The sequence below is a fragment of the Megascapheus bottae genome, chromosome 15 (assembly GCF_031878675.1).
Source record: "Megascapheus bottae isolate mThoBot1 chromosome 15, mThoBot2.hap1, whole genome shotgun sequence".
In the NCBI taxonomy this organism is placed as follows: domain Eukaryota; kingdom Metazoa; phylum Chordata; class Mammalia; order Rodentia; family Geomyidae; genus Megascapheus; species Megascapheus bottae.
In genome coordinates this window covers 39,198,100-39,225,824 of record NC_143523.1, presented here as the reverse complement: position 1 = coordinate 39,225,824, position 27,725 = coordinate 39,198,100, and the positions used below count along the sequence as shown (strand labels likewise).

The following is a 27,725-nucleotide window of genomic DNA, read 5'->3' as shown; positions in this document are numbered from 1 at the left end:
CATGAGAAAGGGTATCAATATTTGTGAAGTAATGCACCTTCTATCTGGTGAGTATAATGTAACCCTTCTATTAATTACAATAAAAATATATGAAGAACAAAAAATTGGTTTTATTAATTATATATGTGTAAAAGTATTGGCATAGGCCAGGCATGGTGGCTCACGCCTGTAATCCTAGCTATTCAGGAGGCTGAGGTTTGAGGATCAAGGTTCAAAGTCACCTTGGGCAATACAAAAGTACAAAAGCAAGAGACTTTTATCTCTAATCTCTAGAAAATGAGAAGTGGGGCTGAGACTCAAGGGTACGGTGGTAGCCTTGAGCTGAAGAGCACCGGGACAGCACCCAGGCCCAGAGGTAGGGCAGTAGCCTTGAGCTGAAGAGCTCAGGGATAGTGCCCAGGCCAGAGTTCAAGCCACATGACACCCCTCCCCCAAAAAGAAAAAAAGAAAAAGTATTGGCATATGGGCTCGGGGAGTTTGGCCTAGTGGTTGAATGCAAAGCCCTGTGCCTAATTCCTCAGTACTACATACACAGATAAAGCTGGAAATGGTGCTGTGGCTCAAGTGGTAGAGTGAGTGCTAGCCTTGAGAAATCTCAGGGACTGAGCTCAAGCCCCAGGACTGGCAAAAAGAAAAAAAAAAAAAGACGGGACATGGTGGTTCACACCTGTAATCCTAGTTACTCAGGAGGCTAAGATCTGAGGGTCGAGATACAAAGCCAGCCAGGGTTGGAAAATCCAAGAGACTCATATCTCCAGTTAACCACTAGAAAAATGGAAGTGGCGCTGTGACTCAAGGGGTAGGGTGGTAGTCTTGAGCTAAAGGGCTCAGGGACAGTGACCAGAGCCCCACTACTGACCCCCTCCCCCCACCCCCCCAAAAAATATATATTATATAAATGGCAGTAGCAGCTATGTTGTTGTTGTTGTTGTTGTTGTTGTTGTTGTTGTTTTGTGGGGTGTGGGGTGTGGGGGTGGTGATTATAGGGCTTGATCTCTGGGCCTAGGTGCTGTCCCTGAGCTTTTCAGTTCAAGGCTACCGCCCTATGCCTTGAGCCACAGCTCCACTTGCATTTTTCTGGTGGTTAATTGGAGAGATAAGAGTGTCTGGGATGGCTTTGAACCTTGATCTTCAGGTCTTGGCCTCCTGAGTAAGTTAGGATATTATGGGTGTGAGCCACTGCACCCAGTGATTTTTAAAGAATGTATAGCTGTTATTGCTTTATTAACAATCATATCCTTAGAAAATATCTTCTTTATTCTGTTTTTCATAGGCTGTCAGCTGGAATGCAGCAAGAGTATTAGTGTCTAGTAGAATTTTGTATTACATTTTTTGTTCCTAAAAATGATGAGTACAGTATAGTTTGGTTTTGTTACTTATGGTTGAACCCAGGGTCTAACACTGAGCTATACTGCTAAGCTCCTATTAAATGGAAAGTACAGAAAAGGGATTGCTAGAAAGCTTTTTAACAAAAAGATTCATTGATGGTTAGTTATCTTCAAAAGTGTGGATTTATTTACCTTTTGGTTGATACTTTCACATTTCTGCTTTAACAAAACATTGCTAGTATATTTCCCAAGGGACATAGGTACTAATTTTAGAGGCCTGTATTGGCTTTCACTTTGTATAAGAGACATTCAAAAAAGATATTTGCTACAAAATTGAATAAACAGTATGTGTACTGTCTTAAAAACATGAAAGATGAGAAAAGGCATCTTTACTTGGATATACTATATACCCAAAAAATTAAGTATGACTTATTTTATTACAAGTCTTTATATTTTTCAATAACCTTTTCAATTATCCAGATTGCTAGATTTGTTTTTACCTACCAGATATTAATGCCTTGATTTAGTTTCTTTCTGTTTAGGTTTCCCATGATCTCTTAGTCTACTTTTAGCAAATAGACAGTGTTGGTTTGTTGTTCTTGCCAGTAAGTAAGCTATGGATCCCACAACAAATGCAGGAGCACCAGATGTGTTCTAAGAAAGCATAAAGATTGTGAAAGGGTTCAGCTAGGGACTACAGATGGTGAGAAACCATTTGACTTTTATTATTTTTGTGTCTAGATCTCTTTTATTGAAAAATAATGATTTGTATTTGTGTGTGCTCATGTGCATGATAGTATGAATTCATGTCTTTTGTACTCTCAACTACTTTTCTTAAAGCTTGCACACCACTGTTTGAGCAAAATATCCAGTCTGGCAATTTACTAGATAATTGATGAGGGAGTCTTGCAGACTTTTCTGTACAGGCTGGCTCTGAACTTTGACCTTCTGAGTCTTCCGAGTAGCTAGTATTAATAGGTATTTGCCACTAGTGCCTAGCTTTGGTCAGGTAATGATAACTGGCTTGAAAATAGTGTATTTTTGCAGTAAAGCTAATAGATGAATTCGGTAGAACTTAATTTGATGATATGCAAATGAGGATAGTGAAGAAGACGTTATTTGTTTGTATGGAAAGAGATAATTTATATATAGTCAATAAAATGTGGATATTCTTTGCCCCTGTCCTTGTATAACCCAGTGTCTGATTTTTTTTTACGTTTGAATGTCTTTTTTCATATATTTTTTACTATAATTAATACAAAGGCTACATTGTATTTACCAGATAGAAGGTACATTACGTCACATATATTGATACCCTTTCTCATGTCTTGGTCCCCATTTCCCTCCCCTCCACCATGTCTGTTTTTTTTTTTTAATTTAATTGTCGAGATGATGTACAGAGAGATTAAATTTACATATGCAAGGTAGTGAGTATTTGTCAAACATTGTTTCAAATCACATACACATGAAAATCTTTAAAAAGCTGCCTAGGATAAGGTTATGGGATAAAAAATTAGAGCCGGTAGCAGTGGCTCATACCTGCAATCCTAGCTACTCAGGTGGCTAAAATCTGAGGATCACAGTTTAAAGCCAGCTGGGTCACAAAAAAAATGTGTGAGACACTTACCACCAAGAAATCACCAGAAAACCGAACTGGTACTGTGGCTCAAAGTGGTAGATCTCTAACCTTGAGCTGAAAAACTCAGAGACAGTACCCAGGGCCACAGTTCAATCCCCACGACTGAACAACAACAAAAAAATTAGTGCCCATCTTAAATTTTGACTGTAGTAACTTACTGTCAAGGATCAGATTTCACTGCATATTTATTACTTACGCTGTGCTGTTAATGCAGCTGCTAAGTAAAGTGTAACTTTTGAATATATGCTTTTATGCTTGAATATATGCTTAGATCAAGGAATTTTCATAAAATATCTAGAAAATTTGAGTAGGAAAATGAGAAATATTAATGTTGGGAAAGTATAATGTGGATTTTTTCTTTCAATCTATAATTCTAGGACGACATAGACAGCCTAAACCCAGTTCTCAGGGACAACCCGCAACTTCATGAGGAAGTGAAAGTCTGGGTAAAGGAACAAAAAGTTCAGGAGATTTTTATGCAAGGTAACTATTTTGAAGTTATGTATTACTCCCCCCCCCCTTTTGAGCCAGGCAATATTTACTGTATTTTTCTATCGTTCAGTTATATGTGATATGAATAGAAAGTCCAACTTAATAATTACCAAAAGTAGTATGAAAAATAATGAACCAAAACATAGTAATTTTGATAAAGAACTTATATTTCTACCAACTTATTAACAATTTGAGCTAAACACAGGATATGAAATTAGCTATACGGTATTTTGCTGATATAAAAATTTACATTTAGTTGAGTCCTTCCTGGAGAAGGAAGCATTTGTTAGTATTGGGTTGCTGCTCAAAGCAACCTATTTTAGTATATTTTAGTATACATCTTCAGCAATTAACACCAAAATTGTCTTAATTTTTTATGAAGTTATAGTTTTGTCTACCACATGTGACTTTTTCCTTAGGGTGACAGTTGATGTTGAGTTGCTTTGTTGCACGTGTGTTTTTGTTTTTTTGTATTTTGAGTCAGGTTCTCACAATACTCCAGGCTGGCCTCAACCTTCTGCCTCCTTCTTTGGAGTGTTATAAACCAGCCCTAAACATCCACATACTACTGAAGTCATTTATTGCAAACACAAGGCCTTTTGTGAAATTTTATGGATTAAACTAAGACATCATGTTGTTGATAGTTGATATGTTGATTATTTAATTAATAGTACAATTTTGTTGCTAAATTCCATGTTCTTTACTCAGTATTCAATCTCCATACTATTAAGTATCAGGAATAATCTAAAAATTGTAATACTGTTTACTTTATATGATATTTAGCACAAATATTCCATAAGCTTTATTACAGAGAAAAGAAACTATACACACAGGGCCGGGAGTTTGGCCTAGTGGTAGAGTGCTTGCCTAGCATGCCCAAAGACTGGGGTCTGATTCCTCAGTACTACATACATAGAAAAGCCAGAAGTGGTGCTGTGGCTCAAGCAGTAGAGCTCTAGCCTTGAGAAAGCCCAAGAACAATGCTCAGGTCCTGAGTTCAAGCCCCAGAACTGGTTTGGGGGGGGATGAAGAAGACAATATATGCACAAATAAACTTTTAATACCTACCTTCAACTCCCAACAAGCCTCAAAGTTTGGCTGTTCCTGCTGTCTCTGCATCTCCTTTTGCTTTCTTTCTAACTAATGATACTGCTTTATTCTACCAATTTTTTAAACAAAGCTTCCGTAATGCCATTATGCTAAAAAAATTACTATCAAATACTTGAAAGTCATGTTCAGATGTCCTTTTGTAAATTTCTTAAGTGACCTTAGGATTTTTGTGAGTGTGTGTGTGTGTGTGTGTGTGTGTGTGTGTAAATCAGAAATAATGAAAATGTCCATATACTGTTTTTAGGTATTGTGTCCTACTCCACGTCCCATTTCCCCCCTTTATTTGCAATATATTTGTGGAAGAAAATCAAATTTTTTGAAAAAGATTTTTCATTTCCTTGTATCCTTAAAGAAAAGATTAAGGTATTAATAGTCCTTACCCATCTTAGACAAAATTATGTGAGACAGACTTCAGATTGTACTAAATGTTGAGAATAAGCAGATACACAGTTTTTTTTTTTTTAAATCAACAACTGGTAATTAGAAATTGTATGTGGTGTCATTTTTTTTTTTTTTTTTTTTTTTTTGCCAGTCGTGGGCTTGAGCTCAGGGCCTGAGCACTGTCCTTGGACTTTCTCAAGGCTAGAGCTCTACCACTTGAGCCTCAGCACCACTTCTGGCTTTTTTTTTTTTTTTATGTATGTGGTACCGAGGAATCGAACCCGGGTCTTCTTGCATGCTAGGCAAGCACTTTAACCACTAGGCCAAACTCCTGGCCCTGTGGTGTCATTTTGTAAGTACTTATAGATTATTTAGAAAACTAATCTTGATCCTTTTCTTAAGTTAGAAAAGAGAATTTGAATACTAGGTTATAGTTAGTAGGAAAATATAATCAATCAGAGCCAGGCACTTGTAGCTTACTCCTGTAATCTTAGCTACTCATGAAGTCCTAGCTACTCATGAGCACTGTCCTTGGGCCTTCTCAAGGCTAGAGCTCTCCCACTTGAGCCACAACACCACTTCTGGCTTTTTTCTATGTATATGGTTCTAAGGAATCGAACCTGGGTCTTTGCTCCTGCTAGGCAAGCAATCTACCACTAGGCCAAACTCCCAGCCCAAAATGTGAATTGAATCCAAATGTACACTGTGTTCCATTAAACACACACACACCTTTAGTACTGTTATAAATTATTTAGTGGTCTTTGTGTTTTAAGAGGTCTGTTCTTCCCTCTCTTCCTCCTTCCTTTCCTCCCTTCTTCCTTCTTCCATCCCCTCTCCATCCCTACCTCCCTCTTTACCTCCTTACCTTCCTTCCTTGAGATCAGGTCTTGGCATGTAGTCTAGGTTGGCCTTGAAGTAGAGAGAAACCATACTATTTTAGCTGTCTGTGTGACTTAGCACCTTCAGCGGCTTTTCCTAGTGGTTCCAGAGGAATCAGAATTTACTCTTTCTTACTTCTGGTAATATTCTAGTAACTAAAAGTCTCAAGACATTGCAAGGTATTTTTCCATTTCTGCCAAACAGTCATCTATACAGAGGTCATTAAGTGGCTTTATAACTTCACTATGTAAATCAGTAGAGTTTTAAGTTTTGTTGTTTCCTCTTATTCATGATTCATCTTTTTAACGTTCATTTCCATTAAGTTAGGACGTATTTCTAGTGGTATATGTAATAATAGCTCTAGAATAATCTGTTCTGAATGATGTTACTTGCCTTCTAAACCAAATTTTTGAAAGCAGATTTTTAGTTTCATTATTCATTTTTCACACGGCTTTATTTTTCTCTTAAGCAGTAATTTCTAAGTGAAAATATCTCCATTTAAGATGTCTTTGCTTTTTGTTTTTAAAAAAGGTCCTTATTCTTTAAATGGATACAGAGTGAGAGTATATAGACAAGATTCTGCCACCCAGTGGTTTACTGGCATAATTACTCATCATGATCTCTTCACTCGCACCATGATCGTTATGAATGATCAGGTAAATAGTTTGACTGTGTCTCTAGAGACCCAATTCAAGGTGCCCAGCACGTTCACCCCAGTTGAGATGAGCTAAATGCATGTTCCATTACTGACCTATCCATATTTCTATTCTACCCCCTAGAACAATGTTTTATAGTATACATAGCTAAGCCAAAGATTTAAGAGTATTAGCAGTTTAACAGTACATCTCTAGGATTTTTAAATATATGAGCCTAATAAGTTTTATCATGTCTGATATTACATAGGAGGTGATTTCAGGTAAAAGGGTATTGGTATTGGTAAAATCAGACTTCTTTCAGTAGTGATCAAATCCATCCCTGAAATAAAGGCATAAAATTCTTAAGTTTCATTAGCCATTTTTTTGGGGGGGAGGGTCAATTTTTAGGCTAACTACAACTTCTCAAAGTCAGCTTTTTTTCTTCTTATAATGATAAAGATGTTTCCTAAATAGTCTTTTCTCACTAATGAAACTGAATTTAAGACATGTAATTTCATTGTTGTTATGTTCAGATTTTTTAGCAAATGCAAAAGAAGTTAAGAGTCATTTTGGTGATTTAAATCAGTTATGTAGCCTGATTGATAGTAAAATTAGGCATCCGAAACTGATACAAGTATTTCTACTAAGTAAATGAAATGTACAAAGTTTCATATTAGTTAAAACATTGGATTCAACTTTTTTTTTATTTTTTGTTTTTGTGTATGTGTGTCTTGGATTAGGTACTAGAGCCACAGAATGTCGATCCTTCTATGGTTCAAATGACCTTTCTAGATGATGTTGTTCATTCCTTGTTAAAAGGTGAAAATATTGGCATTACATCACGACGCAGGTCTCGTGCCAATCAAAATATCAACACTGTTCATGTATGTATATTTTGGTAATTAATTTTCAGAAAATAATTTTCCTTAATCTTTTTAAAGTCACATTGTAAATAATCATTGTTGATTATTTTCAGGGTCATTATACACGTGCTCAAGCAAATAGTCCCAGACCAGCAATGAACTCCCAAGCTGCTATACCAAAACAGAATACACACCAGCAACAAAGAAGCATCCGTCCAAGTAAGAGGAAGGGCTCAGATAGCAGTGTACCTGATGAAGAGAAAATGAAAGAGGACAAATGCGATTACATATCACGAGGAGGTAATATCCACTTTTTTTTTTAAGAGATGAAAACAAAACTGTCTTTAAAAATGTACTTACTTTTCATTGGATTGGAAAAATAAGTGTTTTCTTATTTTAATCATACAGAAACCCCTAAAAATAAAAAGATGAATAAGAGAAGGAAGCCCGAAGAGGAAGAAAAGAAACTAAACATGAAAAGGTTGCGGACTGACAATGTTTCAGACTATTCTGAGAGCAGTGACTCAGAAAGTTCAAATAAGAAAATATCTGATAACTCCTCTGAGCAAAAGCCAGAGAATGAGTTGAAAAATAAAAATACTTCGAAGATAAATGGAGAAGAAGGGAAATCTCAGAAAAATGAGAAGTCAGTAGAGGAGTCACTAGATCGGCCCCCCTGGGATCAAATACACAAAGATAAACATGATGATGGAGAGAAGCGAAAATCTGTGGATACTCATCTTCAAGAAAAAATGAGTGTGCATTCATCAGAACAGACGCTTTCTGATCATAACTCTAGTGATTTGGATCTTAAAGAATGCAATATGGAAAATACACATACAGTGGATTTATTACCAAAGGAGAAGTTTGTATCCAGACCACCCACACCAAAATGTGTTATTGATATTACAAATGATGCTAATTCAGAAAGGGTGGCTCAGGAAAACACGAGTACCTTTGGCCTCTCAACACCTGACAACATAGATCCTTGTGTTAGTGATTCAAAACATGCAATTTCAAATGTAAAATACTTAGAAACAGCCAAACAAGATTCTGAGCAGATTTGGGTTAGTGATGTAGTCAAAGTGGATTTAACCCAGTCAGGTGTTACAAATGCCTCTTCAGGAAATGATCACCTAGATATAGAGAAAGACAAAAATAAATATGTCTCTTATATGACCTCTTTAAGTACAACAGCTATCACAGAAGATAAGCTGCATAAGCAAACTCCACCCCCTGAAACCATAAAAGCTAAACTAAGTACTTCAGTTGATGGTCACAAGACAAGACCCAGTTCCTCACCTGAAGTTATAAAACCCAAACTTCCACATTCTCCTGATTCTATAAAGTCTAAGACCACTTACACAAACAGTCAGGTTACTGGTGAAAGAAGACTGACAAGTAAGATAGAACATGAGTTATCAAGATGCAGTTTTCATCCAGTTCCTCCTCGAAGCAGTACATTGGAATCTACCAAGAGCCCTCTTATCATTGATAAAAATGAGCATTTCACAGTTTATAGAGATCCTGCTCTTATTGGGTCAGAAACAGGAGCTAATCACATTTCATCTTTCTTAAGCCAGCATCCTTTTTCTCTTCATTCCTCATCTCATAGAACCTGTTTAAATCCTGGTACCCATCATCCTGCCTTAACTCCTGCACCCCACTTACTAGCTGGATCATCTAGTCAAACTCCGATACCTACCATTAACGCTCACCCCCTGACTAGTGGTCCACATCATTCTATTCATCACCCTCATTTACTTCCCACTGTTTTACCTGGAGTGCCTGCTGCCTCCTTACTTGGCGGCCACCCTCGCCTAGAAAGTGCTCATGCCAGTAGCTTGAGTCATTTAGCACTAGCACACCAGCAGCAGCAACAGTTATTACAGCACCAGTCACCTCATCTCCTTGGACAAGCCCATCCTTCTGCTACTTATAATCAGCTTGGACTTTATCCAATTATTTGGCAGTATCCAAATGGAACACATGCATACTCAGGACTTGGTCTGCCTTCTTCTAAATGGGTCCACTCAGAAAATGCAGTCAATGCAGAAGCTTCGTTAAGGAGGGTAAGTGATGCTGTATTGTATCATACATTAATAGGTTTGTTACTAACCATGTATAAATGGTTTTTGTTAATACCATTTTTCCAAACATAATAATCTCAAATATTCTCTGAAAACACTATAAAAAAAATATTCAAGGGCTGTGAGTTTGGCCTAGTGGGTATAGTGCTTGCCTAGCATGCACAGAAACTCAGATTCTCTTCCTTGGTAGCACATATATGGAAAAGCTGGAAGTGGTGCTGTGGCTCAAGTGGTAGAACACTAGCTTTGAGGAAAGCCCAAGGATAGTGCTCAGGCCCTGAGATCAGTCCCCAGGACTGGCAGCGGGGGGAAAAAAAAAAAAGAAAAAAATGCTCAAGAAGTAAAACTTAGCAGGGCCAAGTAACTCCAAATTGTAAATCTCAGCCACTTGGGAAGAGATTATTTGGGAGAAGCTTTTGGACAGCACAGTCACAAGTATCTCAAGGCCGTAGGATAGGATTATAATCCCAGGCTGCTCTTTTCAAAGGAAGATGAAATAAAAGCAAAAAAGAATTAAGGGCATAGCTTCAGTGTCTGCTTGCTGAGGATAAATTTAAAACCCTGATATTAGGGCCTGGGAAGCAGGCCTAGGTAGAGTGCTTGCCTAGGCCTACACAAAGCACTGAGTTTTATTCCTTGGTGCTACATACACAGAAAAAGCTGGACTTGGTGCTGTGGTTTGAGTAGTAGAGTGCTAGCCTTGAGAGAGCTCAAGTACATTGAGTTTAAGCCTTAGGACTGGCAAAAAACTAACAACAACAAAAACCCTGATATTAGCCAGGAGTATGTAGCTCACACATGCGATTATAACTACACAGGAGACTGAGATCTAAGGATCCCAAACAGTACAACACTAGCCTTATTCAAGGTCTTACCTTGAATACAAATGTTAGGAGTGAAAATTTAGAAAATAATTTTGCTGGTCTTCTTGCTTACTATATAAAGAATATTGTTTACAGAAGCATTGGTCAATGCCAGTAGGGATAGTGGTCATCATGCCAGAATTTTGTTAATGTAACTATGATACTTAGAGCAACAGTAATGGAATGATAAGTGGCATAGACTGAGGCTGTGAGTTCCAAGTTGTGATATGAAAGGCTACCATGTAGTTGGTAATGCAAGATAGAGTTCTGATCATTTTGATGATGCTTTTTATGAGTTACTCCCACTTCTAATATCAGCTCCTTTTACCTTAGCTCCACTTTTTTCTCCTTCCCCCCCCCCCCCTCTCTCTCTCTCTCTCTCTCTTTCTTTCTTTCTTTCTTTCTTTCCTGATCCTGGGGCTTGAACTCAGGGCCTGGGCACTGTCCCCAAGCTTCTTTTGCTCAAGGCAAGTGCTCTACGCTTTTTCTGTATGTGTGGTACTGAGGAATCAAATCCAGGTTGTCGTGCATGCTAGGCTAGCACTCCACCACAGAGCCACAGTCCCAGCCTTAGCTCCACTTTTACAAGGGTATGCCCTTCTGAGATGTGGTTAACAGTGATCTGTAGCAGCATTGGTACAGTTACAGATTCGTGCTTCCATTAATCACCGGCTTCCTATTTTCCATTCTGTTTTTATTTTTGGTACAAGAGTCTGAACTCATATTTGTTAGGCAAATGCTCTAACATGACTTTGCCTCTTTTCCTTTTTGTTGAAGACCTGGTCTCATTAGATAGCCCAAGTTGGCCTGGAACCTCCTTTGTAGCCCAACTGACCTCAAACTTCTGATCTTGTTGCCTCATCTTCCCTAGTGGTGGGATTTCAGACATACATCTTGAAACTTGACTTATTCATTCAGATAAGGGCATACTAACTTTTTGTCTTTGCATTGGCTGTGCTTTAACGATGTTCCTCTGCATTTTTACCTCCCAAACTGTTGGTGTTACAAGCATGTACTACCTGTTTTGGCTCCATTGTCTGCCTGCCTGCCTGCTTGCGCTCTCTCTCTCTCTGTCTCTGTTTCTCTCTATCTCTCTCTGTTTCTCCCTGTCTCTGTCTCTGTCTCTCTGTCTCTGTCTCTCTCTCTCTCTCCCTCTCCCTCTCCCCCCCCCCCTCTCCCTCTCTCTCCTCTCTCTCGTGGCAGTGGTGTTATGGTGATTTGAACTTAGTACGTTGTGAATACTCTGCTGTTTTTCTACTATTTCAACCATGCCCTGGTCCCTCTATTACTATCTTCGATGGTGCCATTGATATTCTGATAGTAAAATCATACTAGGATGTGAACGTTACATGGTCTTTTAATTCAAGGAAATAACACTAATCACATTCTGTACATATGTCCCATGTACTCACACTTTGACCCTTCTTTCTCATGTATCATGAATGTAGTTGTAAGTGCAGAGAGGTTGTAAGAACACAGAAATGCAAGAGCTGATAAATAGCTTTGAGTGTTCTTTTATAAGTTCCAAACAAGAACAGATCTAAAATGCCTATTAGAACCAACTTGCAAGGAACACTATCAGTGGGATAGTGTCTGTCTAACTTCCGTGTTTATAAGAGCATAAAATGTTAGTTAGGGGCCGGGAGTTTGGCCTAATGGTAGAGTGCTTGCCTAGCATGCATGAAGACTCGGGTTTGATTCCTCAGTACCACATACATGGAAAAAGCTAGAAGTGGTGCTATGGCTCAAGTGGTAGAGCTCTATCTAGCCTTGAGAAAACCCAATGATAGTGTTCAGGCCCCGGGTTTAAGGCCCAGGACTGGCAAAAAAAAAAAAAAATTACAATTAAGCTGGATGCTGGTGAGTCATTCCTATAATCCTAGCAATTCAAGAGACTGAGATCTGAGAATCAGGATTCTAAGCCAGCTTGGGCAGACAAATCCAAAGATTCTCATCTCTACTTAAGTAGCAAAATACAAAACTGGAGTTGGCTTGAGTGGTACAGTGCCCACCTTGAATGAAAAAGCTAAGTGCTTGAGACTTGAGGTCAAGCTCCAATATCAGTACAAGAAAAAAATACATAAAAAGGTTTTGTTAACTGGTTATAAAAGTCTAGAATTAAACATAGGCATATGAGCTTTTCATTTATTTATAAAAAATTAAAATGGTAAGCAATTGAATATTTGGAGCAAAACTCATTCCTTACCCTTAGTATTTGTGACTAAAGTGAGAACAAAACAAGAATAGACAATAACAAATAATTTTAAATAGTATTTTTGTAGAGCAAAACATTTTACTATCACTATGATTGACAGCAACATAACACTTTTCTGTCGTATATTTAAATTGTCAAGTGTATAATTATGTACTTTTTCCTCTTGTGAGATTTATAGCTTTTGGATTTTTTGTTGTTATTGTTTTATTTATATTTTATTGATGGTACTAGGTTTTCCATTCTGGGCCTTATGCCTAATGATTGGCACTCTACCACTTGAGCCACACCTTCAGCCTAATTGTTTACTGCATAATTGGAGGTTGGAGCCTTAGACTTTTCCACTTTGGCTGGTTTAGTATCTTGGTCCTCAAAGTCTCATCCTATTTTGTTTGTTTGTTTGTTTGTTTGTTTCTTTCTTTCTTTCTTTCTTTCTTTCTTTCTTTCTTTTTTTTTTTTTTTTTTTGCCAGTCCTGGCCTTGAGCTCAGGGCCTTAGCACTGTCCTTAGACTTTCTCAAGGCTAGAGCTCTACCACTTGAGCGTCAGCACCACTTCCAGCTTTTTTCTATGTATGTAGTACCAAGGAATCAAACCCGGGTCTTTGTGCTTGCTAGGCAAGCACTTTAACCACTAGGCCAAACTCCCAGCCCCCTTACTGTGTTTCTTTAGAGATTAGTTATTGATAACTTTTGCATTGTTTGGAAATAAACAGATTTTAAAAATACTGATTTGTGTTCTAAATGGTATGGAAAAATAACTAACTTCTAGACTTTTTAAAATAGAATTCTCCCAGTCCTTGGTTACATCAACCCACTCCTGTGACTTCAGCGGATGGTATCGGCTTACTTAGTCATATTCCTGTAAGACCTTCCAGTGCAGAGCCTCATCGACCTCTTAAAATTACAGTGCATTCCAGTCCACCATTGACAAAAACTCTAATAGATCACCATAAAGAGTAAGTCCACCAATGCTTCAGACTTATAAATAATCCTGTCTTTTGTAATTTTACTTTATTTAAAAAATGTGTAAAACTATTCTTTGAAGATTGTTTTTATATTTGTATATCTTCTAATTTGCTGGATTTTGCTAGAATATTTTTATGCAAAGATATATTTTGCTTTCTTAACAGAATAATGTCTAAAAACTGTTTTTGTATACATTTTCTCAAAAAGGATTGCAGAAGTCTTTGTGTTTTTGTTTATAGAGAGCTGGAGAGAAAAGCATTTATGGAACCATTGAGGTCTGTTGCATCCACATCTGCAAAGAATGACCTAGATCTTAATAGGTCACAAACTGGAAAAGATTGTCACTTGCATAGACATTTTGTGGATCCAGTATTAAATCAGTTACAGAGGCCATCCCACGAAACAGGAGAGAGATTAAACAAATACAAAGAAGAGCATCGTCGAATTCTTCAAGAAAGTATTGATGTTGCTCCCTTTACAACTAAAATCAAGGGGCTTGAGACTGAGAGAGATTATTCCAGAATACCATCATCATCTTCTAGTCCTAAAAGCCATACTACCAAACAAGACAAAGATATAGATCGCTCAGTATCAGAGCTTTATAAAATGAAGCACTCGGTCCCTCAGAGTTTGCCCCAAAGTAACTATTTCACTACATTGTCCAATAGTGTGGTGAACGAACCACCGAGATCATACCCATCCAAAGAAGTTTCAAATATTTACACTGAAAAGCAGACTAATACCCTGGCTGTACCAGCTAATCCTCAAACTCTTACTTCATTTATATCATCTCTTTCAAAGCCTCCACCTTTGATTAAACACCAGCCGGAAAATGAAAGCTTAGGCAAGGTAACAGACCATGTGCCCCATCAGATTACATCTCACTCAGTAACAACTTTTCGAAATGATTGTAGAAGTCCTACCCACTTGACAGTTTCTTCTACAAATACACTCCGCAGCATGCCTGCTTTACATAGAGCACCAGTGTTTCACCCACCAATTCATCACAGTTTGGAAAGAAAAGAAAGTAGCTACAGTAGTAGCCTTTCTCCTCCAACTTTAACTCCAGTGATGCCAGTTAATGCTGGTGGGAAAGTTCAAGAATCACAGAAGCCTCCAACTCTAATTCCTGAGCCAAAAGACTCTCAGGCAAATATTAAGAGTTCGGAACAGACTTTTACAGAAATGTGGAGATCTAATAATCTCAGCAAAGAGAAAACTGAATGGCATGTGGAAAAAAGCACTGGAAAGATGCAGGCTGCTGTAGCATCCGTCATTGTACGTCCACCTTCTAGTTCAAAAATGGATAGCATACCAGTCCTTCCGTTAGCTTCCAAAGATCGAGTTAGTGAAAAATTATCAGTAAGGGCAAATAAAGTAGATTGTGTCAAACCAACAGAAACTGGAGAGACTGGAAGAATAATTCTACCAAGTGTAAATTTGGACAATGTTCGGGCAAACTCTGAAAAACACTTTGAAGCTGTCTCCCAGGGCAATGTTCCCACTTCAGTCATGTCTACTATAAATACAGTATGTAATACCAAAACAGATGTATTCACATCTCCTGTCATTACCACCAGTGCTTCCAGTCAGAGTGGTTCAGAACTCACTTCCTCCATATCAAATACCATTTTGACCTCTACATCTTTAGAATGTACTTCAAAAAGTGTTAGTCAGCCAGTGGGTCAAACACAAGAATGCAGAGTCAGCACCACAGTTCCAGTTACCCCAGCCAGTAATAAAATAGGAAGTGCTGTTCAGCCCAACTCTGGCTTCTCAGGCACAACTGATTTTATCCATTTAAAAAAGCACAAAGCGGCATTGGCTGCAGCTCAGTATAAAAATAGTAATGTCAGTGAGACTGAACTTAATCCTGTGAAAAATCAGACAGCTTCAGCCACTCTTCCCATGGATAGCACTGTAATCTGTAGTACAAGCAACAAAGGAAACTCTGTAGGAAATGGGCAGTTGTCCCAGACAAGTCAACCAAACTATCATACTAAACTGAAAAAGGCTTGGCTTACTAGACATTCAGAGGAAGATAAAAATACTCATAAAATAGAAAATTCAGGAAATTCTGTATCAGAGATTATTAAGCCATGTTCTGTCAATTTAATAGCCTCTACATCTAATGATATTCAAAATAGTGTAGATAGTAAAATCATAGTTGATAAATATGTAAGGGATGATAAAGTCAATAAAAGAAAAACTAAAAGGACTTACGAATCTGGGTCTGAAAGTGGAGACACAGATGAAAGTGAAAGCAAGTCAGAACAAAGGACTAAAAGGCAACCTAAACCAACTTACAAAAAGAAGCAAAATGATTTGCAGAAGAGGAAAGGTGAAGTAGAAGAGGATTTGAAACCCAATGGAATTCTCAGCAGGAGTGCCAAAGAAAAAAGTAAATTGAAGTTACAGAACAGTAGTAGTGGTAAGTAAATAATTTTCGTTTAGGAAAAAATTTTTTTAGCAGTAACGGTGCCGTATTTGTAATTTCTTTGGAAGGTTAGTCTCTAGTCTTTATACCTCATTTCTACATGCAAGACCTGACTAGTTTGATCCTTTCCAAGAGTTGAGTTTGTTTTAGTTAGTTTGAGGTCTCAGACTTTCTAGACAGCTGCTCTGCTACCTAAGCCATACCCTTATTTCCCCTAAGGTATTTTTATAGAGTCACATATTTGTTCAGGGTTTGTCTTGGACTGTGATCTCCTTTCTGTACTTTCTGTTTAACTTGAACTATATGTATGTTGCAGCGGGACTACCTTTTTTTTTTTTTCCTTTGGAGATGGAATCTTGTTAACTTTTTCCCCGGGCTAGCCTCAAACTGTAGCCCCTTGAACCCTTTATACTGTAATTCTAGCTAGGATTACAGGTGGTTGACATTATGCCTAAGCCTTTTAAGAATTGGTAAAATGCAGTTTGGATTATCAAGACTTAAAAATGAATCTCTAATTTTACCTAAATCTTCATTATAATCTTTAGTTAGAAAAGAATCAAACTTAGACATATATTACAAGGTAATTATTTAAGAGTATTCTGAATGTAATCATATCCCGCCCTTATCAGCTGACAAAGTTGTACAATTTTTGTAATTGTTTATTTAATATTGTTGCTCAAATTGTCATTAACAATGGTTAAAAGTTAAATAAAAAGAGACTTGTGTTGTGGTCTCTTAAATTGTAGCCCCAGTATTGGCACTTTAGAAAGTTTCCTTACGTTCAAACCCCAGTACTTTCATGAGCATGTGTGCGCACTCACACACACACTGTACATTACTATCTTTTTTTGATTATATCAAAGAGGAAGGTAATAAAATAATGTCTACATGGAAGTCTTATTTTAATTATAGGTGTACAGCGCTTGAGTAATTCACATGTTCATTATTATATATCTATGAATATTTAGTTTTGTCAACTGAAAAATTTATTAAAGATCTACTTTTCCAAGGGCCTCAATGTTAGCACAGGCCTGGAGACTAGAGCAAGAAGAGGGCATGCTGGAAAGTGGGTTGGGCTTTAAAAGAAAAAAAAGATTTGCATTTTTAGTTATTGATAGGACAATCTGGTTCCTCTTAATAAACGAACAGAAATATTGCTATCAACTTTCATAATTCTACTGTCACAGTTAAACAGTTAACTTGAATTTTATCTCAATGAGCATCTCTAAGACAATCTTGCTAATGATTTCTTACTAATTTTGTAGCTGGCATTCCTCGTTCAGTATTAAAAGATTGGCGAAAGGTCAAGAAGCTGAAACAAACTGGAGAATCATTTTTACAGGATGACTCCTGTTGTGAGATAGGGCCTAACCTACAAAAGTGCCGAGAATGTAGACTTATTCGCACTAAAAAAGGAGAAGAACCAACTCATTCACCAGTATTTTGTAGATTTTACTACTTTAGACGGTAAGTGGTAAATATGAAATTTGATAGAACATAATTCTAATCTGTTGATTGTCCTGATAATCTTAGGATTTGGTTTTAAGTTTTGAGGTTTCATGCTTCCACAATTTTTTTTTTTGCTCATTTTTAACTGCAGCTAACAGTGGAGCATAAGTGAATATTCACATTATTAATCATTTTGTATAATCATTGTTTACTGATTGATTTTATTCTGTTAATGAGAAAAATGTTAGGTTTTGATTTGTAAAAAATGATAAGCAATAGTTTATTCTTGGTTTAAGAATTATATAAGCCATTTCAAAATAGTGATACATATGTATCTATATCTACTTTAGAAATTACAAATCATCTTTAAATCTAGCTAAACAACTTAATTAATCTTAAGTAACTTTGGTATCTTGGAATAGCTGTACTTTTGCTAACCTTAAACATTTATACCGATAAAAATGAGTAACAAAATCACAAGATTTATTTGTGTCACTTCTTGTTTGACCAATTTATAGTAAAAATTTTATAAACCAAATTATTATGTGCTAATTTAATATCAGTATTACTAAATACTTTAAGTCTAAAGTAATGAGAGTCCAAATAAAGAGGAGCAAGAGTAACCCAGCAATTAGAGACTATGATCTTATATTCTCACATTAGTTATTACTGGTTTTGAATGCTGTCTGATCTTAGTTCATATGTGTTTTTACTAACTATAGTAGAAATACAACTAAGCCTTTCCCATGTGGAAAAAAAATTAATGGTAAAAGCCCTTCAGAGGGACTTAATGATGATTAAATGACATAAAGTAGTAGGAAGAGGCCATAATGCAGTACCATGTACATAAAACATGCTGAATGTTAGTTACAATTATTTTCCTAATTTTTTGCTTCAGAAAACTAATAATACTGTAGTAAGTAATCCATGCAAATGCTGAAGGCATCACCAGGAATGTGGTTTTGAGAGAACAAGGAACTTCAGAAAGAGTTTAAAAAGGAAAGAGATATTAAGCTGTAGAAAATAACAAAATTGGGCTGGGAGTTTGGCCTAGTGGTAGAGTGCTTTGCCTAGCATACATGAAGACCCAGGTTCGATTCCTCGGTACCACATACATAGAAAAAAGCTGGAAGTGGTGCTGAGGCTCAAGTGGTAGAGCTCTAGCCTTGAGAAAGTCCAAGGACAGTGCTCAGGCCCTGAGCTCAAGCCCAGGACTGGCACCAAAAAAAAAAAAAAGAAAGAAAGAAAGAAAATAACAAAATTAAAAGCAATGGGGCAATGGGTTATGGGCTGGGAGCATAGTCTAGTGGTAGAGTGCTCACCTTGTATGCACAAAGCCCTGAGTTGATTCCTTAGTACCACGTACATAGAAAAAGCTGGAAGTTCTGTGGCTGAAGTGGTAGAGCACTAGCCTTGGAAAAGTGTCCAAGGACAGTGCCCAGGCCCTGAGTTCAAGCTCTATGACTGGCAAATATGTGTGTGTGTGTGTGTGTGTGTGTGTGTGTGTGTGTGTGTGTGTGTGTGTGTGTGTGTGTATGTCAACAATGGGTTATGATACCAGAAAATTTAGTTTTAATATTCCTTTTTAAAGATAAGGGTTAGAAGCTGGATGTGGCTTATACCTTGAGCAAGAAATGCTCAAGGACTGGCACACACAAAAAAAGAAAACATAAGGGTAAGATAATAGAAGTGTGAGGAATGTGATAAAATGTATTGAAGTTATTGTACACTTGAAAAAATCAGAATAATTTATGAATTTCAGAATTTTCATTTACTCTGATTTTATTTGTGTTCATTTGAGAATAAAGACAACATTGTATACTTGAAGAATAACCCCAAGCCATTAAAGGAATGGCAAACTTGCTTTCGTTTTTCCTAACTGTCTCTAGAGTGAGTAGTTAACATTATTTGCAATCAGAACCTAAAAACAAACATTGTCTTCTTTTGGGTGCAGGCAATGAGAACTTTAAAGTTGAGGGCTTTTTGCTTTCAGGCAGGCATTCTGCAGTTGAACCAGAGCCCCTAGCCATTAACTATGTTCTTAGTAATATTAAATACTGTCCTTCACACACACACACACACACATACACACATACACACAAACTATAGTGTAAAGTGTTGTATATATGCACTTACTTAACCATTTATAAAATTCTAAGGCCTGGAAATATAGTTTAGTGCCTAACATTCATGAAGCCCTGGGCTCAATTGCTCAGTACCACATAAACAGAAAAAACTAGAAATGGCCCTGTGGCTCAAGTGGTAGAGAGCTAGCCTTGAGCAAAAGAGGCTCAGGAATGGTGCCCGAGCACTGAGTTCAGGACACAGAACTGGTGATAGATAGCCTATTAAATGAAGGTAAAGGCCATTTTTATAACCAAAAACAACTGATTAAAGTTAAATGTATTGTTATGGGTTATGCTAGTCATATTTTTTTAATTCCTATACTCTTCAAACACTTAAAAATGGTTTCCAGTGGTTTCATTTTATTGCAGCTGGTTATAAGAATCCTTTTCATTTTGCTGTGTTTTTTTTTGTTTTGTTTTTTGCCAGTCCTGGGCTTGGGCTCAGGGCTTGAGCACTGTCCTTGAACTTTCTCAAGGCTAGCACTCTACCACTTGAGCCTCAGCACCACTTCCGGCTTTTTGCTACGTATGTGGGGTACTGAGGAATTGAACCCGGGTCTTCGTGCATGCTAGGCAAGCACTCTACCACTAGGCCAAACTCCCGTCCCCCTTTTTTGCTGTGTTTTATTTGTGTATGTTAGGCAACCACAGTGCAACTGAGCTACATTCCCAGACTTTCTTGAAATAATATTCATTATGTAATACCTTTATAAGTTGCTCAGTTGCACATAAATGAAGAGGTATTGTTTTGTGTTTAATGTGCAACTTGTTTATTATGTAAAAGCTCATAAAATTAAGCATAATCTTAGTATGCAATATATTTTAATGTTTCAGATTGTCATTTAGTAAAAATGGAGTGGTTAGAATAGATGGCTTTTCCTCTCCTGACCAGTATGATGATGAAGCTATGAGTTTATGGACACATGAAAATTATGAAGAGGATGAATTGGACGTAGAAACTTCCAAATACATCTTGGATATGATAGGCGATAAGTTCTGCCAATTAGTAACATCTGAAAAAACAGCTTTGTCTTGGGTGAAAAAGGATGGTAAGACGAAGTAAACCATATCCTGTATAAATTTTATTTTTAGAATTTCCCTTTAAATTGTATTTACTTGGTAAAATATCCTAATTTACTGTAGTTGTTCACATACCTTTTTTTTTTTTGTAGGGATAAAACACGTGGACCTCTTTGTTCTGTCCATCTTTTTTTTTTTATTGTAATTAGTAAAAGGGTTACATGTTATTTGCCAGATAGAAGGTGCATTAATTCACATACATTGATACCCTTTCACAGTTCACATACCTTTCTAAGTGCTTAAGGCACCGATTTTTTTTAGAAATTTTGAATGGATTAATCATGTATGAAATCACAATCACATTTTCTAACTTGTGTTATTGTAACAGAAATTGGTATGATGAAATTACTTGGGATGCAGGTGGCTCACACTTGTATTCCTAGTTACTCAGGAGGCTAAGAACTGAGGTAGCTCTGGTAGGAAAATCTGTAAGACTTTATCTCCAATTAACCATCAAAAACCTGAAAGTTAGCTATGGTTCACATGATAGAGGGCTAGCCTTGAACATTAAAACTCAGGAATAATGTTCAAACACTGAGTTAAAGCCCCAGGACTGGCACTAACAAACAAAAACTTCCTATGATTTTTCTTATAACATCTTTCTGATGTTCTAAGGACATTATCTACCCTGATTATTTGCATTTGAATGCCAGCTTTTGTGCTTGTTTATCTTTTGTCACCATTTCGCAGATATCCTCTCTGAATATTAATTATGTGAAAGAAAATACCTCATACATTAGTTTACAGAGTAAATTATTGTTATGTTTACTTAAATGTATAGCTCTCAGTGTAAAAACCTATGTGCTCTAAATGTATGCTGCTTTTCTTTTTCTTCCCTAAAATCAGTCATTTGTCCCCAGAGAACATATGACAATAACTAGGGACACTTTTTAAGGTATATCTGAAGTACATAATGGAGGAGGAGGCATACATGGCCACTGAACATTCTAATGTACACGGTGAACTTCAGAAAACATTGATTTACCAATGTTAAAAGTACCATGTTAAGAAACTTGCCTCAAATGGGAGCCAGTTTTAGTTTTTCATTTAAGATAATTTCAAGCTCTTACATCTCACTTCCAAATTAAAAAGGAAGAGCTAGGTACTGGTGGTTCACGCCTATAAATTGTAACTACTCAGAAGGCTGAGATCTGAGGACCACAGTTTAAAACTAGTATGGGCAAGGAAGTCTGTGAGACTCTTATCTCCATTTAAGTACCAGAAAACTGGAAGTGGTGCTGTGGCTCCATGTGATAGAGCCAAATTGTTCAGGGATAGTGGCTAGAAAGCCCTACAACTAATGAACCCCCCCACATCCCCCCCTCGAAAAGAAATGATGTTTGCTGTTGATTTTTGCTATATTTCAGCCAAAATTGCCTGGAAAAGAGCAGTAAGAGGAGTCCGAGAGATGTGTGATGCATGTGAAGCAACATTGTTTAATATTCATTGGGTCTGTCAAAAATGTGGATTTGTGGTTTGTTTGGATTGCTACAAAGCAAAGGAGAGAAAGAGTTCTAGAGGTTGGTTTTTAATGTATTACAGAATGCAATTGTGATTATTTGTCTGCAGTTTCATCATTTGTTTTAATTGATTCCTTCTTTAAAAAGTATTTGGTCTTTATTCTCCGCCCACCCCCCCATATGTCTTTTAAAAATAATTGTTACCACCTAGGTGATGTACTGAAGATTTATCATTTCATAAGTCATTTTTGGACAATATCGTCTCCTTCCTTTGCTCTCTCCCAGATTTTCCCTCCCTGTTCCCTGCACACAAGTTTTATAGTTCATTTTCAATACTGCTGCATTTGTTTACTTTTTTGTCCCTATTTCTCTGTCCTCCTTTAATGCCAAGATAAAAAAAATGAAAAAAATAAAAAACCCATACCCCTCTGATCTCCCATTTCTTGAAATTCATTTCTATAATTATATAATTAAGAGCTAAGTTTTCTATTTTTTTCTCTTTCTTTTTCTTTTTTACCAGTCCTGGGGCTTGAACTCAGGGTCTAAGCATTGTCCTTGGGCTTTTTCGTCAAGGGTAGCACTCTGCCACTTGAGCCACATCACCATTTCTGGCTTTTTTCTATGTATGTGGTACCGAGGAATTGAACCCGGGTCTTCATGCATACTAAGTAAGCTCTCTACCACTAGGCCAAACTCCCAGCCCAGTTTTCTACTTCTTTTGGCCTGCAAATAGTTTGTCAGTGTAGACCAAGTTTAGGTTTGTCTTAAATGTTTTCAAATTCTGCCATGTACAACCTGAAGTCTTGAAGTCTCCCCCTCCTCCTTTGAACCATACTTCCTTAGATTTTAGCTAGAATTACAGGCATAAACTGCCAATGCCCAGCTAGTTATTCTTTTTAATTTTGAAAGTCCTGGGGCTTGAACTCAGGGTCTGGACATTGTCCTTGGACACTTTTTGCTCAGGCTAGCACTCTGCCACTTGAGCCACAGCTCCACTTCTATGTAAGTGGTACCAAGGAATTGAACCCAGGGCTTTGTGCATGCTGGGTGAGCATGTTACCACTAGACTAGGCTCCCAGCTCTAGTTTCTTTTTAATTAAGTTTTTTTTTCCTTTCAAAATTTTCAAATGATGGCACAAAGAAGTTGCAATTTAACTTGTCTATTGTGTGTGGAATGCTTCTTGGTCAGAGTTGTTATATTCTCTTACCTTTTATCTTTTTATATTAGTGTTAAATATTGTAAGGAAACAGTGAATAGCTTTATGTACTGATAATCAACATACATACATAAAATACAAACAAGTGTCTATATTCAGAAATGGTCAAACATCCTGAAGATTAAACTATTGTAGGGGGCCGGGAGTGTGGCCTAGTGGTTGAGTGCTTGCCTAGCATGCACAAAGCCCTAGTTTGAGTCCTCAGTACCACATACACAGAAAAAAGCTGGAAGTGGTGCTATGGCTCAGGTGATAGAGCAGTAGTAGCCTTGAAAAAGCCCAAGACCAATGCCTAGGACCTGAGTTCAGGCTCAGGACTGGCAAAACACACACACACACACACACACACACACACTATTGTAGATTCTATATGTGAGTTTTATTATATATAGATTTTGACCTAAAGCAAAGTTCTAGGTTTTTGTGATTTATTACTTTATCTATTTATTTTTGTCATGGGGACTGAATTCTGAGTTTGGACACTGTCCCTGAGCTCTTCAGCTCAAGGCTAGAGCTCTGCTACTTGAGCCACAGGGCCACTTGTGGTTTTTCTGGTGGTTGCTTGGAGTCAAGAGTCTCATGGATTTCTTTTGTACCTTTGAATTGCAATCCTCAGAGTTCAAGCCCCAGGACTAGCAAAGCAAATAAGATAAAGTTATAAAATAGTTTCAAGATACTGAATAATTCTTCCTGTGTCTAGCATGCTCTATTGTATACCTCAAATGTGTACAATGTATACACTTGAAGACTTAAATATAGCAGTAAAAGTTCGTGGAAGAGTTTGCTTCATCATCAAACTTTGGTCAGACACAAATTCTGTGTGTTATAGAATATACTTTTTTTTTTCCTTTGGCTTTTATTTTTTTACTGTAATTAGTAAAAGGGTTACATGATATTTGCCAGATAGAAGGTGCATTAATTCACGTACATTGATACCCTTTCACATGTCTTGGTACCCATTTCCCTCCCCCCCCCATACCCCTCAATATAGAATATACTTAAGTACAGAAGAAAATTACTAACCTAGAAGTTAGACCCAGAAAATCTAAAGGTGACTAATATATTCATAACAAATAATGATCCATTTTGTAATACTAGTTTTAAAACTAATAAACTAGGTTGTCTTTTCTGACTATGTCTTTAAGAATCAAAAATTGGGCTGGGAATGTGGCTTATTGGTAAGTACTACTAAGGCCCCATGGCATATAACTGTGATCCCCACCTTCCTGGGAGGCAGATTGATAGGACCATGTTAGAGACTAGGCAGAGTAAAAGTAAACAAGACCTTCATGTCAACCACGGTTGTGGAAACCCATTAACCAACTACATGGGAAGCATATGTAGCAGATAGAGACCTTAGGCTGGCACCAGGCCAAAAAGGAAAAAAAGTAGGACCCTATCCAAAAAAAAAAAAAAGTAATAACTGAAGCATGAAAGGACTAACGTAGCTTAAGTAGTAGAAAACCTGCCAAGTAAACCAAAGGCCCTGAATTTCAAACCCTAGTACTGTCAAAGAAAAGTAACAAAGAATTAGAAATTTGTCATTGATTTTTGTATCTATATGTATAAGTATTAAGCTCTTTGTCTACCCATCAAATTTATTCATACAGTATGATTTAAAATAAGTTATTTCCTTACAGATAAAGAACTGTATGCTTGGATGAAGTGCGTTAAAGGACAACCTCATGATCATAAACATTTAATGCCAACTCAAATTATACCTGGTTCTGGTAAGTAGACATACACATTTTATACAGCAACTAAAGCCAGGAGTGTAGTGGAATGGAGAAGTGGGATTTCTTCTTGCATTGTGTTGCTTAGTTATTGGAAATCATAGGAAAACATTGTAGCCTTGATAATAATGGAGGTGGGGAAAGATGTCAGTTACTTAATAGCTGGAAATAGGGAGAACAGACTCAGTGAAAAGGATAGAGGAGGGCTGTGATTTTGGCCTAGTGGTAGAGTGCTTGCCTAGCATGCATGAAGCGCCCTGGGTTCCAGTTCTTAGTACCACATACTTACAAAAAGATGGAAGTGGCACTGTGGCTCAAGTGGCAGAGTGCTAGCCTTGAACAAAAAGTGTCCAAAGACACTTTGCATTAAGCCCCAGTCCTGACAAATAACAGAAAAGGACTGAAGAGAGAATATAATTTAAAATGTTTATGCTTATTTGTAATAGAACAATGAAACCTAATTGAATTGAAAGAAACAGGAGAAGGAGAAATGAAGGGGAGACTCAGAGGTGTTGAGTTTGATCAGAGTACTTTGTATGAGTATAGATACAAAACGAATGAGTGCAAGTCTTTGTATTTACAATGAAAGCTTTCTCTTATGAGAATGACTCAAGTTTTAAAAATAAAAAAGAAAAGTAAAATTTGGTTAGATGGTCAGTTCTGTGATATTTAGAGGGATAGTACCAAGTAAAAATATATTAAGAAAGTTCACTGAATTGAAAGAACTCCTTCATTTTTCCTATATTACAAAATACAGTAAGAAAAGACTTGTACTTGTGGTAATTTTTTTGTTAATTACTGTTTTATTTTGTAGTCCTGACAGATCTTCTAGATGCCATGCACATTCTTAGGGAAAAATATGGTATTAAATCACATTGCCATTGTACTAACAAACAGAATTTACAAGTTGGAAATTTTTCTACGATGAATGGTGTATCTCAAGTGAGTAAAAGTATTTGAATTAAATACATCATTTAATTAGTTCTGCTATTTGGAATCCAATGCAGGACTTGTGTTTTATAAATTAAGTTGTCTCTGTTACTGTGTTAATTATTTATAACTACTACTGTTTAAGTAAAAATTTTGAAGAAACAGCATTAAAAATTCAACTTCCCTTGTAGGTTTTACAGAATGTTCTTAACCACAGTAACAAAATTTCTCTGTGCATGCCTGAGTCTCCGCAGCAGAGTACTCCTCAGAAGTCTGAGAGTAATGGCAACAACAGTCCAGGTAGTGATGTAAGCACAGAAAGCAAGTTAACTCCACCAGAATCCCAGTCACCACTGCATTGGTTAGCAGATCTTGCAGAACAAAAATCCAGACAGGAAAAAAAAGGTAAATTAATCAGCTATTTAAGTGCATATTAAAAGATGATGGTACAAACCAATAACTTACCGCACATTACATTTTGATAATTTGCCTTGATCTTCAGCTTCAATTATGGCTAGAAAAAAAAAACACTTTCCCTCTTTTCCTAAAGAGAATAAGCCCTTCAAAGTTTGCATCAAGGCCAGGAGTGTGGCCTAGTGATAGTGCTCACCTAGCATGCATGAAGCTCTGGATTCAATTCCTTGGTACCACATACACAGAAAAGCTGGCAGTGTTGCTGTGGCTCAAGTGACAGAGTGCCAGCCTTGAGAAAGTTCAAGGATAGTGCCCAGGGCCTGAGTTCAAGCCCCAGGACTGGCCATTAAAAAAAAAAAAAGAGAGAGAGAGAGATTTTATCAAAATTAAGTTGCATAATCATTTGTGGTTGAGCTTATCAATACCATATAAACACTATGTAAATTACCTGTATTTTCTACTTGTCTTAGCTATAGCATTTCTCATTTGTTTCTAGTATAAATGCAGCTAGCTACACAGTATTTAGGAAGCCCTTTTCATATTTAAATGGAGTCCATTTTGAAGGATCTTTAACACATTCTTAGTAGTTTGTGTTTAGGTGAATCAATCACTAGTTCTTCAGAATCGTTTTACACTATAAAATGTATGATACTTGTCTTCTTTTTTTTCTATTTGAATGTCAAGAGTATTTTTTTAATTTTTTTTAAGAAAACAAAGAATTTGTCCTTGAAAAGGAAATTAAAGAAGAAAAAGATGATGATGATCCTGTTTCTCCAAATGGTAGAACATCACCTTCTGCATCCCAGAATAATGAACAGGGCTCAACCTTAAGAGATTTGCTGACTACAACAGCAGGGAAACTACGTGTGGGCTCTACAGATGCTGGCATTGCCTTTGCACCAGTATATTCAATGGGAACCGCAGTGAGTGTGATGGCAAGGGCTTTATTTGTTTTTGCACATGCTGGGTAAGCACTTTACCAATGAGATACACCTACAGTCCCTAGATTGTAATAAGGGTCTTAAATTTAGCCACTTAATGACTTGGTAAATAGTCATAAAATGTATATGGATGAAATTAGATATGAGCAGTGGCTTATGATTTTGTTGTATTCTAAGGTAAATTTGGAAAGCGAAGGCTCTTTGAGTTCTGGCGAATCCTTAGATAGACCTTTAGAATCTGAAAATTATGTATCTACTAGAATAAACAAAATCATATGGAAAGCCGGGTACTGGTGGCTCATACCTATAAATCCTAGCTACTATGAACTGAGATCCGAGGATCACAATTCAAAGCCAGAATGGGCACAAAAGTCCCTAAGACTTTTTTGTCTCCAATTAACTATCAGAAAATGAGAAGTGACACTGTGGCTCAGTGATAGAGTGCTAGCCTTGGGCTGCAGAGCTCAGGGACAGTGCCCA

General features: G+C 37.1%; 1 protein-coding gene across 4 annotated transcripts in view; it reads left to right on the top strand.

Annotated features, from left to right (window-relative positions):
• The window catches only part of Jmjd1c (jumonji domain containing 1C), a 182,497-nt gene that overhangs the window by 128,428 nt on the left and 26,344 nt on the right, over positions 1 to 27,725 (top strand). For all 4 annotated transcript variants that reach the window (XM_090346399.1, XM_090346401.1, XM_090346402.1 and 1 more), the window contains 14 exons: positions 3,345 to 3,450; positions 6,361 to 6,485; positions 7,205 to 7,348; positions 7,441 to 7,627; positions 7,736 to 9,399; positions 13,276 to 13,448; positions 13,698 to 15,889; positions 17,161 to 17,362; positions 20,305 to 20,519; positions 21,918 to 22,070; positions 24,868 to 24,957; positions 25,775 to 25,902; positions 26,082 to 26,295; positions 27,013 to 27,227. In XM_090346399.1, the coding sequence (XP_090202525.1) occupies positions 3,345 to 3,450; positions 6,361 to 6,485; positions 7,205 to 7,348; positions 7,441 to 7,627; positions 7,736 to 9,399; positions 13,276 to 13,448; positions 13,698 to 15,889; positions 17,161 to 17,362; positions 20,305 to 20,519; positions 21,918 to 22,070; positions 24,868 to 24,957; positions 25,775 to 25,902; positions 26,082 to 26,295; positions 27,013 to 27,227 (5,808 nt within the window). The remainder of the gene's footprint in view (positions 1 to 3,344; positions 3,451 to 6,360; positions 6,486 to 7,204; positions 7,349 to 7,440; positions 7,628 to 7,735; positions 9,400 to 13,275; positions 13,449 to 13,697; positions 15,890 to 17,160; positions 17,363 to 20,304; positions 20,520 to 21,917; positions 22,071 to 24,867; positions 24,958 to 25,774; positions 25,903 to 26,081; positions 26,296 to 27,012; positions 27,228 to 27,725) is intronic.